Here is a 13575-nt window from a genome sequence, read left to right on the forward strand (position 1 = left end):
GTCACACTCTTTATATACAGAAGGTGTGGACTACACACACGACTGCAAGAAGGCAAGAATGAGCCTCTCACCTCACCTTATCATCCATTGCACGTGTTTGGTTAACCTTTACCTCACTTTTTATCATATGCCCCGGCCTTCTCATCAGACAGCCCCAACCAGTCCTTGTTTATCATTTGTTGTATCATTGAGCTCAGAATCAGAATCGGATTTATTGTCATCATACAGCAAAGTACAATGAGCCGACCTGTCTCCACATCTTCTTGGCCTTTTGAGAGTGCATGTTTTAGTTAAGAAACATTTTAAAAATGTGGTAATTCAGAGTGTGCAACACACAATTTGTCCTCTAAGAGTGGACTTGTGCGTAAATCTGTGATGATGTAAATCCTCAGACTATGTGGAAAGCGTGTGTTTAACCACAGCTGCCTCTTCCTGTCTTCAGGGACACGGTTTTGACGTCAGGACAAGGACAGCCAGATGGAATGTGCTGAAGCATTTCTCAATTGGCCGGCTGAGGAGCAAACATCTTGTCCATCCAAATATTTGTTTGAGGCAATTTAATGTTGAACTAGAACAACACAGTAATTGCATCTACATGGACTATTATTTGAGGAGTAAAATAGTGTGTAATTGTAATGCTGCACAGGCAGCTGTGGTGAGTGTGTGGCTGCTATTGTTTTCACCCTGTGTGTGTGTGTGTGTGTGTGTGTGTGTGTGTGTGTGTGTGAGTGTATCAGGTCCTGGAGTCTGTCTGTGTCTCGATATGAATACCAAATATTGAATACTTACTACTAATACTTACTACTACATTAGCAGATCTATTACTTGATTGTATTTTTTGAAACATTTCAGAGTAATTCAGAGAATTCAGAGTATGGGCCAGGAGGGGGGTACACTGTAACAACTAACACTGGCTTTAGTGTTTTCTAGGTTTTCTAGTAAGACTTTCAAAGGAGTTATAATTTAGTTTGGGTCTAGGTTGGACTATTAAACTAGAGTTAAAGATTGCTGCAACTCCACCTCCACGTCCAGAGTCCGGAGGAATATGAGTATTAATATGACTTGGGGGGGGGGGGGGGGGGGGGTCATTAAGGCTCTTCATGGTGTAGCCAGGTTTCAGTCAGACACAATAAATCAATATGATGGTCTGATATCAGATCATTTACTAAAACAGCTTTGGATGGCAGAGATCTGATGTTTAACAGTCCACATTTCACTCTCCTGTCCTGTTTCATAGTGCCAGTGGTGGTATTAACTCTGATTAAGTGTTTATGCTGAACTCCTCTCCTGTTAGACTTTACAGATCTAACTGATTTGAATGGTCGGGGGACAGACACAGTCTCTATAGGATGTTGGGTGGGTGACTGTTCTAATGGAGGAGCAGAGAAGTGTGTAAGACTGCAGCTCTGCCTCCTGGTCTCGACTCTGGGTTACCAGGTTTGTAGGACTTATAAACTTCGCTATATTTCTAGATCAGAGCGCAGCTCCGTCCAAAGTGGGATGGATGCCATCTCTTCTAATCAGACCAGGTTTTCCCCAGAAAGACTGCCAGTTATCTATGAAGCCCACATTGTTAGCTGGGCACCACCTCGACAGCCAGTGGTTGAATGATGACATGCGGCTGTACATGTCATCACTGGTCAGGTTGGGGGGGGCAGAGAAAACTATGGAGCCCGACATTACTAGTTACACAAGTTACACACCGACTCCACATTAATTTTAGTGACCTCCGATTGGTGTAATCGGGTGTCATTAAGGCCGACGTGAATTACAATCTTACCAAATCTACGTTCAGCCTTCGCCAGCAGTTTTAAATTGGATTCGATGTCGCCACATGTTGCACAGCAAATAAACTACATTTATTACATGTACCAGTTTCAGTAAAGGAGGCCCTTTGGACTAAAACTTCAGATAGCTCAGACATTAATCTCCACATCTTTAAAGATGAAAGTAAACAACCGTATAATAGTGATGGGAATTTCGGCTCTTTTTAGAGAGCCGGCTCTTTCGGCTCCCAAGTGGCTCCTCAGATTTTTTGTTGCTTCAATAAATTTATTACCAAATTATGTGTAAAATGAATTACTAATGTAAAAAACACATTGTATCGAATATGTATTATTCATATTGCTTTATTAATTTTAAATCATTTAGTTTTACTGGGGTCATGGAGCTCTGGGCTGTAGGTCTTGGTGGCTGTGGTGTTGTCCTGGATGATGCTGTAGACATTGTAGGAGCAGTAGACACACTGGCACCTTCGTTAACAGCAGGTTCCCTTGCTTGTCTTTCCTCCTCTAACTGAATTGATGGGTGAGCAGTACACACTTGTCTGTGCAGGTTGTTTGTGGAGCCTGCCTGATATGAAATTTTAATTTTGCAAAGTCTGCACTCTGCCCTCGAAAAACATTCAGCCCATCATCATAAACGGGGACAGGGTGGAGATGGTGCCAGACTTCAGGTTCCTGGGCACCTACATCGGTGAAGACCTGACCTGGACTGCTAACTCTACAGCGATCCTGAAGAAGGCCCAACAGAGACTCTACTTCCTGAGGATTCTCAGGAAGAATAACTTAAGAACTGAGCTCTTGGTGTCCTTCTACCGCTGCTCGGTGGAGTCGGTGCTGAGCCACGGCATCTCGCTGTGGTTCTCCAGCTGCACTGCGGCAGAGAGGAAGCAGCTCCAGAGGGTCATTAACACCGCCCCAGAGACTGACTGGCTGCCCTCTTCCATCTCTGGAGGAGATCTACAGCACCCGCTGCCTCAGGAGAGCCCGCAGCATCATCGGGGACTCCACACACCCCGGACACTACCTCTTCCAACTCCTTCCCTCAGGCAGACGTTTCAGGGCAATAAAGTCTAGCACCAACAGACTAAAGAACAGTTTCTACCCTAGAGCGGTCATTGCCCTAAATAACAACAACACAACCTGAACAATACAAAACACCAAAATACAACCAACCAAAGAAATGTGAACCTATTTATATTTTTGTATATATTTTCTTACATTCTTTGTACATACCTTTCCAATGTTAATACCCCCCCCAGTACAGGTTTTGCACTAAAGTTTATTCCGTCGTTCTTTTGCACTATTCTGTATTTTTGCACCTTCCGTTGTTTGCACTGTCCATGAGAGCTGCTGTTTCTCATTTAAATTTCGTTGTGCTTCTTGCAATAAAGGAATTCTGATTCTGATTCTGATTCTGATTCTGAACTATTACTTATATTAAAATGTGTCCAAATTATTAATAATATATTAATTAATAATATAATAATTAATTTACTACGTTTTCTGTGGCTCATGTTTCTCACCTGTCCTGCCTGCAGTCTGACTATGTAGCAGTGCTCTCTCTCGCTCTCTTGTCTCTCCCTCACTCCAGTTCATGTGCTCACTGTGCTGTGTGTCTGCAACCCCCCCCCCCCCCCCCCCCCCGACTCAGTGTGGACACACAGACACCACCACACATCTTGACCAATCACGTGCGGCTTTCACAGAAAAAAGACGAGAAAAACAATCAGATCGGCTCCCAATCAGGAGCCGACTCTAAGAACCGGATCGTTCGCAACCGACACATCACTACCGTGTAACTCATTCACTGATTTTACTGCCCCCTTTGTCTTGGGAAAGTCCCTGTTCAAGGTTCAAACGTTTTTTTCAGCTATCAGGGTCTGTGAAACATGTCTGTGGCCATTTCATTATGTGATGGAATGATGTGTACTTGTGGTGTGTTGCTTATTTTCCAGGTACAGGTGTCATCAGTGTGTTTTTGTTATTTCCGGTCTGATGAAGACAAACAAGAAGAGTAAAGACTATTTTTCCAGTCTGATTTAAGGGGAGCAGAAGCTGTCCATGGACTCTTCCTGCGACTGAATTGATATGCAGATAACATTTTGTGATGGAAAGGCCTCTGAGGAAGAGCTTTTTTGTTTGCTTCCTCTGCCCAGGTGCACAACTCGGGAAATCAGTCAGATCAGATTGTATCTATGTAGACCAAAATGACAAATCACTATTTGTCTCAAGGGGTAGCTGTGGCTAAGTGGTAGATTGGGTTCACTAATACCTAAGTCAACAGTTCGACTCTGCGATACTCCAGTCCACATGCCAAAGTATCCTGGGTACTGACCCCCAAGTTGCTGATGAGGTTGCTCAAGGTTGCATGGCAGCCCCTGCCATCAGTGTATGAATGGTGTTTGACTGGGTGACTGTGAATGTAGTGCTTTGAATAGTCAAGAAAACTAGGAAGGTGCTATGCAAGTAAGGACCATTAAAATATGTCCTTAGATCCTCAAATAAGATTCTGAAAAAATCCTGATTTTAAGGGAAAAATGGAAAAATTGGGGGAAATGGGAGAGCAACAAAGGAGGGCTGTCTCTACCAGGACAGAGCACACCAACAAGCTCACAGTATATTCAAATTAAAATGACATTATATATGATAGTAGATTAAAACAAACCATATTTAACAAATTGACTCAGTTCTTTGAGAAAAATGGCTCTGATTTGAGCATCAATCAGTCAATGGTGGGAAAACACAGGGTCTTGGTAAGCAGGCTTGCCACCATTAGCCCAGCCCACAAATCAGCACTGTGCAGCACACTGTGGGACCAGGAGCACTGTGACAAGACTGGCAAATGTCTGTCATGAGAGTTCTAGTCTGCAGCATCCCCTTCTAAGTGCATTCCTGGAGGCAAAGTCAGCAAACATGTAATGGAATGTAATGATGTGAGGAGAGGGTGAGTGTGACCTGCGCGATGATCTTGTTATTTTTATCCAACCTGCCAAGTGATGGCATTTGTCCTTTATTTGTGTGACATCATGTCACAACTAAATCACCTTCATCTGTAATTACAAAAGCAAGAACCTCACTGTTGAGGACATGTGCTAAGCTGCTGAACCCTTCGAAAACGTTGGAACTGTTTTGGAACTTTTGCAAAGGCCAAAAGTCTGGTGCCTTCTATAGATGAGACAATGCTTCAAAGGGAGGTCTTGGAAGAAGTTCTGTGATATGTTGATTCTCAGTGAGTGAGAATGTTAAAGTAGAACTGATGGTATAATATCTGATGCTGCTCATGTGGGGATTCTTGAATCCTTACTGTTGAATTCCTGAATCGTTGGGTCTCTCTCTAATTAAAGAGTTTGGTCTAGACCTGCTCTTTATGGAAAGAGTCTTGAGATAACGCTGTTGTGAACTGGCGCTCTATAAATAAAGATTGATTGATGGTTGTAACATAAACCACCCCCACCTCTCTCTGTGTCTGCTTGTGCGTGTGTCGTTCCCCTTAAACACAACTGACAAATGTGGAATATACTTGTAATTAAAAAAAACACAATCACAAACAGCAGTGATTCAAACCTATTTCTAATAAATATAGTTGATGGGCTTTTGAAACTTCATCATGTGGGGGGGAAAAAATCGGTGAAGACTCTAGGAGAATAGCAGGGAGGTCATGAGCCAGCAGCAGGCAGGAGCCTTGAGCCTCTGAGGAGACGGTGAGACGGCAGCCAGCGGTCCTGCCCGCTGCCCAGGGCTTCTGAAGTGACCTGATCACCATCTCCAGGAGATCTCCCACCTGCTACTCGGAGCTCCATGGCCAGCCTGCCATCTGCAGGCCAAGTCCACTGTTATCTCAATGCTACCAACTGATGCTTTCATAAAACAAGTGATAATAGAAAAAGAAATCCAAATAATACTTGAAAACAAACTTTAATGTTTAAAGTGTCAGACAGACAGATTTTCCATTGTTTCTGTCTTCCTGTCTGTCTCTCTATGTGTGTGTGTGTGTGTGTGTGTGTGTGTGTAAATGATTACATGACTGGTTTGGGTTTGGTTTGTTTAAAGAGTGTATTTTTTTTCTTGTGGGACCCTCAACGCAGGCCATGAGAATACCAGGCCGACATTGTTCCTACCACCACAATCCAATAACAGCAACAGTGATGATAATGATAATAATCATTTTTAAAAAGTTCAATGTTTACTTCATGAGCACAGAAAAACAAACTACTGCATGCGTATTTAAGTCATTGCAAAGTGGTTTCATCCATATCCTTGAACTCAAACGCTCTCTTTTAAAGTCATTCCTCCTTTGCTTGTTAGTCACACAGAGATAGGTGCAGATCCTCTAAGGAGGGTAGAGACCTCGTCAAGTTCTCCGCCCTGTTTTCTCTTCTTCATGGCCAACAATGTGATCATGGCATGGCCCTGCCTCAACCAACTTTCTGGATCTAAATGTAACAAAAGAACTAATCACAGATTTCAGGAGCATCATGCAGGGCAGGAGGTACACATGGTCCTAACACATAAGTACTTAGACGTGGTGTTTGATGCAGAACTCTAATTATCAGGGAACACAGACTATATGGTAAAGCAGGGATATCAAAGAATGCACCTGCTTAGGGAGCCGACTTCTTTTGGTGTCTGAATCAACCACATAATCATATAGACCCAGAAATGATAGAAACATCACCAGCAGGCTGAGTTTTCCTTTAAGTCATCTGTCCTGAGGCAGACAAAAGCAGCACCAATACAGGGCTTAACCTGATACAAGCTTATCTCGTGAGGGTAACACCACTGCGACGTGATAATGTTAATAAAGCAGCTTAACAGACTCTCCTCTTTAGAACAACTTTTAGCTGTAAAGTTCCTGCAAAAGGCAAGTAATAATAAATATCAGAGGCAAAATGAAGTAGAACACCTGAAGTCTTCACAAAATAAGTGATGCTCCATCCCTTTTTCCTGGAGAACAAAAGGCTTCCTGTGTGTGGTCGTAGTTTCTTTTGTCCCGTCTGATTGACAGACAGTTGTTTATTCATACAGTTGCAGTAGATTCTAATGACATTACTCCACAGAGCATGGAGGCAATGGGACAAATAACCAAGAGACAACCACACCCAGATAAAACATCTCTGCCTTTACAGGCTTTGGTAACTATCAACCATGGAGATGCAGAGTGATGTGTTGCCACAAGTCTGATGAGATTCATGTCAAAGATTTTTGCCCTTTTGAAAACAATCCTGCAGCTGGACAGATGTTATCTCGGCCGACAATCCAAAGCTTTGGTTTGGTGGCGGCTGTGTCCCGCTGAGCCCCCCCTGGTGGTGGAAGCTGTGCGCTGCAATGCATTACAACAGGTTGCTCCATTCTAGCACCTTTCACTTGGTGCTAAGTGATTAGAGCTTTGACAATCTCTATATGCTAAAACTATTTTATCAGCCAAATGATCACACAACCATGTGCTTTTTGGGCCCAATGCAGAAACCTGAACCCGACAGACGATTTGTAGGTACGTTGTTCATCTTTTGCCAGTTGTCCATCATGTTCCCACTGGTTTTTCCCACTTTCTTGTCCTTTAGAGGACAACTGCCTAGCAACAAACTTCTTTCTTTACATGTTGGCCTGGGCCTGTATTTATCAAACTGGTGGAAGTTGAAGAAATGTAAAACAAATCATTCACTTCACAAAATTCTGAATAGAAGCTATTCTTTCTCTTTGTATTTTTACCTACATGTAAGACAGGCTTCTTAAAAAGGTCTCTTAAGAGTAGCATTCATCTCTATATGTCTATAAAAAATGTGAAGCAAAACACATCATTGAGAATTGTTTCCGATGTGTTGCATCGCTTTGAGCTGCCTGCTCTAACTAATCTGACCAATCTGGCTTACTGTTCACTTTTAGCAAACAACTTCTGAGTTGGCTCTTTGAGAGCATTCTCATGTGTAATTCTTAGACATTTGATAAATACAGGCCCAGGGACTTCTAAACGGACCCATTCGTTTCCAGCCCTGAGGCTGGACAGCCTCCATTAGGATGTGTACATTCAGGCAGGTCTACACATCACTCTTTCCACCATCCCTTCAGTGTCAGCTGACATGACGATGTCCAGTCAGTAAACTCCTTCTGGTGGCAGACAGTTCGTACTGGACTTCATATTACCAGTCCTGATGCCTTGCCGAGTCCAGTGACTCGTGAGCTCCCAAGAACCCAGTCCGCATCATGTAAAACGAAGGCATGTGTGTATGTCAAAGATGACTGTACACTTCATAAACTCAACCTGCTTCTCTTCTCTCACCCAGCAGAATGACTGGTAGCACTCAGATGTTTATGTCCCGCACATCTGTGGGGGTGGTTGAGAGGTCCTGTCCCTCACTGATGTTCTTAGTTTCCATGGTAACTGGATGTGGCTGTTGTTGTGCCTGTCGGAGGCTGGTTTCCAGCAGTGACTCGATTTGTTCCTGACACGCCCTGAGACAGTCCTGAAGAGTGACGAGTTCAGAAAACCAATGTCAGAGATGGTTTCAGTTCAGTCAGTGTGAATGGAATGTGTGCTAATCTAGTCGTGGACAGATGTACCCACCGGGTCACTCCTGATGGTCTGTGCCAGCTGCTCTGTCAGTTTCTGAGACATTGTGGCACTGCCAACCATTCTCATCTGCAGGCCCTCCACTGCTGCCACCATGCTGCCCGCTGCTACCATGGACGGGGGGCTGGCTATGAATTTAACATCTGCAGAGCATCATAGTGGAACTTTGTGTTAATATGACACTTTTCAAATAGTTGATGACAACAAAAAACACTTAACAGTAACCAAAACATTCAGAACTCAAACTGGGGAGAGTTGTTTAAGGTACTCATGAGACATGAAATACGATCTAGGAAGTCCAGTTGGAGTAACAACTTTTACGTTGAAAGATGCCTAAACACTGCACACCCATTTGTAATACTCAGACAGGATTTTACATGTTGGCACATCTCTGGTCACAACAAACACCAGGAAAGCATTCATCATCACGGCAGGAATGTGCATCTGCAAAGCTCTGAAGTAGTAACTATGATGCCTTTTAGTTGATTTTTCATGTACTTTTGTTCGTTTGGAGTCAGATCACTGCTTTTTTGCCCCCCCCCCCCCCCGGAATCCTTTCTCTATAGAGGATGGGCCACTCTGCACCGGTTAACGGCCACTGATCAATGGCGAGTAGAGCAGTTGGGACAGCTCACCTGTCATCAGATCGACCAACTGGTCAGTACATGTCCTCCTGTCGGGACTGCCATCCTCTTACTTTGAATTATCTATTAAAACTAACTTATCAAGTCAAGTATCAATTATTCTAGCTTCTCTCTGCTGCTGCAGTGTTTACTGGTCGGCCTGCTGTAGTGTGCAGTATACTGCAGAAACAATGAACACTGGTTTTAACAAGTGCCTCCGTTTAAGTGACACCACCAGAGACAAATTTCACCCCCTTAAATAAAAAGACCGAGGCATACCTGTGGCACACAGCGCCACAAAAGTCTGAGCGTGCTTCCTGAGTATGGGCCTGTTCTCTCTCCTGACAGGCAGCTGCGACAGGAAGTGGTCAATGAAGTCGAGGGGGGTTACTGAAGCCAGGTCCCACTTGAGCTTGTTCAGAACCAGCAGCTCCATTTGCTGTGAGTGGATGAGGACAGAGAGAGGAACAGAAGGTCAGGTTCAAGTGGGATTCAAACCAACAGATGCAGGGATCAGCAACCATGGAGATGGAGGTTTTCTGTCTACTTGTGGGGATTTTGGCTTTAAGGTGGCAGTGGAGTAAAGGTCAAGGGGTCATCACAACCGTCTAGAATCCTCGCCTGGGGACCAAACATGGCCACACTGAACTTCATGATAACGCGGTGATTTTTTTCCCCCCTCAAGATACTTAGTCATGGCAGAAGGTGTTGGTCAAGGGGGATTTTAGCCTTGTGATGGGGCTAGAGGAAAAGGTCAGGAGGTTACCTAAAGTATTAGTACTCATCATCAAGGGACCATAAAATCCATAGCAGTCTCGTCGGTAGCCGTTGAGATCTCAACAAAAGTGCTCAGACTGACAGACATGCAGGCCCGACGCCCAACTAAGACAAAACGTTTCACACATGTGACCTCAGATCATAGCATCCACACTGAGACTGGACCGACTGTATTCTCTTATTCTAACATATTTGGTTCAAAGTGACTGGTACGTACAAAAAGTTTTGTCATTTTTCCAGTAGATCACCTCAGCCAGCAGCTGCAGACTGGCTATAATGAGACTTTGGTTAGTTCAGATCCAACACAATATTTGTTGATCACTCTGTAACGCAATCACACGAACCAATTAAGGCAGTGGTACACCAGCAGCTCCTGTGTTCTGGAGGTCAAATGACTTTTAGTGAATGTAGTCTGGTGTGTGTGCTGTTTGTGGTTAAACCAAAAGGATCTTCCAGGTCTCTCTCTGTAGGGATCCTTTCCATGATGCTGTCACACACTTAGAATAACACTCTGAGCCTGTCAGTGGATCAAACAAGCTCTTTTAGTACATCCCGGAGGATGACATCGCACAAGATTTTTTTGTGCCTAGCAGTCATTTCGAACCCAAAACAACACAAAAAAATAAAAAATAAAACTAGGGCCCAGATTTAAAAATACCAAATGATCTTTTAATACGATGGTTACTACAGAATGACCAACCAGTAGCTGAGCAGGTGCGATGGAGTTGTCTGAGTAGATGCAGAGTTTCTCAGCAGTGAGTGGGATTGTCTCCTTCAGTTTGGATGCTAGGAACATACAGGCAGCTCCCAGGAGCTGCAGATGGTTCTTCTTAGTGGGTTCCACTGACAGGAAGCGGTCCATGTAGTTCATAGCCAGAGGGAAAACCTCCTCCTCACACTTCTGCTCCTCACACACCTGCACAGACAAAACCACACAATATTGTCATTAAAGCCATTTTTCCATCAATGTCATGAGAAAGCTCACTGTTAGCACTGACAGTGAGCGTGTGAGTGTGTTTACATGCACATTAGTATTCCAGTTTTGAGCCTTAATCTGGTTCTGATGTTTCCATGGAGCATGAGGAACGTGGTTACTGATGTCTGATGCACATGATTCAGCAGCTTCCAGGTTTCTGATCACCTGTGTGCAGCTGAGTCTTGGTTTCCTACATCATGTTCTGTACCAACAAAGAATGTTCACAGACCTGGACAAGGCATTTACATGCCTCACTATCCTGCTTTCCATTGGTTGCATGTCCAAGATGAGGCTTACTTGGCCAGACATAACCGGCTCATGCACTCTTGTGCATGTAAATGCAAGCAGTTATATTAGTTTAGATTGATGCCAACTCAGTCTGTAGTGCCACGGCCATCCCCTGCCTCGTGTCAACTTCACTGTGAGAATGATGTCAGTAACTGTAGTAAACACTGGAGTCACTTTCCGTAAATACCCAGAGTTCAGGTAGCAGAAAGGAGAGAGAAAGAGAGGAGAGACCAAAGGGTCAGCCGTGTGCATCCCAACCATCTGGTTTCCATTAAAAACACAGCAAGGACATGGATCCGTTTTACTGCCACATCCGTTTGTGAACTTTGAGAATGTTTTAGATATAGTTTGGTTTGACACGGATCTGATCTCAGCTCTGAGAAATGGCACCAATAGTAAACACAGCACATCTGACACACTTAGTCTGTCACGACAAAAAGAAATTAAAATATTAACTTGTAAGACAATGAGCAAAACACAGGGAAGGTGACCAAGTTGAGAAAATTCACATTATTCCAGTAGTAAACTGATTTCTTTAGTTCAGGTGCATCTGTTAGCAGATGAGGCCAAACCCCAGAAGGTGACCTGAGATGCAGCTCTCTTTTCCAGTGATGGGCAGCAGCACAACATGTGCACTACGGACCGGAGTCAAGCTCACTGAGAACCACGTTCTATCAAACTCAATCCGGCATGTTGCTCCTAACTCCTGAGAGAAGCCCGAGAGAGAAGCCCGGAGAGAAGCCCGAGAGAAGCCCGAGAGAGAAGCCCGAGAGAAGCCCGAGAGAAGCCCGGAGAGAAGCCGGAGAGAAGCCCGAGAGAGAAGCCCGAGAGAAGCCCGGAGAGAAGCCCGAGAGAGAAGCCCGAGAGAAGCCCGAGAGAGAAGCCCGAGAGAAGCCCGGAGATAAGCCCGAGAGAGAAGCCCGAGAGAAGCCCCGAGAGAAGCCGGAGAGAGAAGCCCGAGAGAAGCCCGAGAGAAGCCCGGAGAGAAGCCCGGAGAGAAGCCCGAGAGAAGCCCGGAGAGAAGCCCGAGAGAGAAGCCCGAGAGAAGCCCGAGAGAGAAGCCCGAGAGAAGCCCGGAGATAAGCCCGAGAGAGAAGCCCGAGAGAAGCCCCGAGAGAAGCCGGAGAGAAGCCCGAGAGAAGCCCGAGAGAAGCCGGAGAGAAGCCCGAGAGAAGCCCCGAGAGAAGCCGGAGAGAAGCCCGAGAGAAGCCCGAGAGAAGCCGGAGAGAAGCCCGAGAGAAGCCCCGAGAGAAGCCGGAGAGAAGCCCGAGAGAAGCCGGAGAGAAGCCCGAGAGAAGCCCCGAGAGAAGCCGGAGAGAAGCCCGAGAGAAGCCCGAGAGAAGCCCGAGAGAAGCCCGAGAGAAGTCCGGAGAGAAGCCCGAGAGAGAAGCCCGAGAGAAGCCCGAGAGAAGCCGGAGAGAAGCCCGACAGAAGCCCGGAGAGAAGCCCGGAGAGAAGCCCCGCTCACCGCCCGCCGGTCAGAGCTCACTACCGGACATGTGACTTGTCTAAGTTTGGACCTGCTGAGCCCAAAGAACTAGAACTTGAATTCGGCATCCATTTGGTTCACCTTGAACACTGTGTGGACGCCAGAGACCGTGTGACCCCCCCCCCCCCCCCTGTCCTGAATGGACTTCCACTCACCTCCAGCATCCAGGTGGCCACGATCCTCCTCATGTACGGAGCCACTTCTCTCTGGACGCACTTGAAGTAGTTGGGAGCGGGGAGGTACCGGTCCTCTGCCCGCAGCAGAGCGCGCAGGACCCGGTCAGTGAGCAGGTTGGAGTCCCGGTGGGCCCTGCGGACGGCAGGCCCCCCCTCACAGCACAGCAACTGCGGCTCCATCAGTCTCAGAGCCCCCGCGTCCCTTCAGCCGGTTCCTTCGTGTCACTGGGGAGGGACGAGCTTAAAACAGGCTTCGTCTTATCCGCTCCACATTCTGAGTACAAGAGCGACTCCCAGTGTCTGCCCCCCCCCCTTTAGCCACTGTAGCTAGAATAAATGAAGTGTCTCCGTGATGTTAAAGGGTTAGTTCACTCCTTCTCCGCCGGGTTATCGGTTACTTTCTTCTGTAGCACAGGACAGTGAGGGAAGGCAGGACAAGGGGGGGTCACCGCTCCATCTACACACCACTGCTGCCGCTCGCTCCTTTATATCAGAAGACCGCGTCAAGTTAGCCTGCGACACATAGGAACACTTCCGGCTCAAACTTTCAAAATAAAACAACAGAATTTTACTTTTCGTTTAGTTTCCAGCATGGGTTTGTTTGTTCCAGTTAATCATTGTTTTTTTTAAACGTTTTGCTTTAGTTTAGTTTTTATTAGTTTCAGTATTCGTTTTAGTGATTTTCTAATCGGGGGGGGGGGGGGGGGGGGTTTACTTGTCAGGGGCAGATTTAAGAAGCTCACAGTTGGTTTTTCCATTCAAACTCAACGGTCAGTGAAGGCGGCTGCCCCCCAGGCATGCAGGCCTCCTCAGGCTGCTCGTGTCCACACGTCTGACCAAGCTGACAGAGACTCAAACTAACTACTCTTACTGCACCTTTGCATTTCACATTAG

The 13575-nt window shown here is 45.8% G+C and overlaps 1 protein-coding gene across 1 annotated transcript; it reads right to left on the reverse strand.

Moving 5' to 3' along the window:
• Positions 1–8083: 8083 nt before the first annotated feature.
• Positions 8084–12861, reverse strand: LOC139201607 (G1/S-specific cyclin-D1-like). The gene is made up of 5 exons (XM_070830972.1): positions 12661–12861; positions 10453–10668; positions 9255–9414; positions 8347–8495; positions 8084–8245 (listed from the first exon to the last, which is right to left on the reverse strand). The coding sequence occupies exons 1-5, from the start codon at positions 12859–12861 to the stop codon at positions 8084–8086; spliced, it is 888 nt and encodes a 295-aa protein (XP_070687073.1).
• Between the last annotated feature and the right edge of the window lie 714 nt (positions 12862–13575).

Source organism: Pempheris klunzingeri, chromosome 5 (assembly GCF_042242105.1).
Source record: "Pempheris klunzingeri isolate RE-2024b chromosome 5, fPemKlu1.hap1, whole genome shotgun sequence".
In the NCBI taxonomy this organism is placed as follows: domain Eukaryota; kingdom Metazoa; phylum Chordata; class Actinopteri; order Acropomatiformes; family Pempheridae; genus Pempheris; species Pempheris klunzingeri.

Bases quoted from the DNA above. Each gene is read 5' to 3' on its own strand.
- LOC139201607 (XM_070830972.1), bottom strand. From the start codon at position 12,861: ATGGAGCCGCAGTTGCTGTGCTGTGAGGGGGGGCCTGCCGTCCGCAGG. The intron at 9,415-10,452 runs GTTGGTCATTCT...ATCCACTCACAG, and splicing joins TCGCACCTGCTCAGCTACTG to CAAATGGAGCTGCTGGTTCT. The intron at 8,496-9,254 runs GTATGCCTCGGT...GATGCTCTGCAG, and splicing joins TGTGGCGCTGTGTGCCACAG to ATGTTAAATTCATAGCCAGC.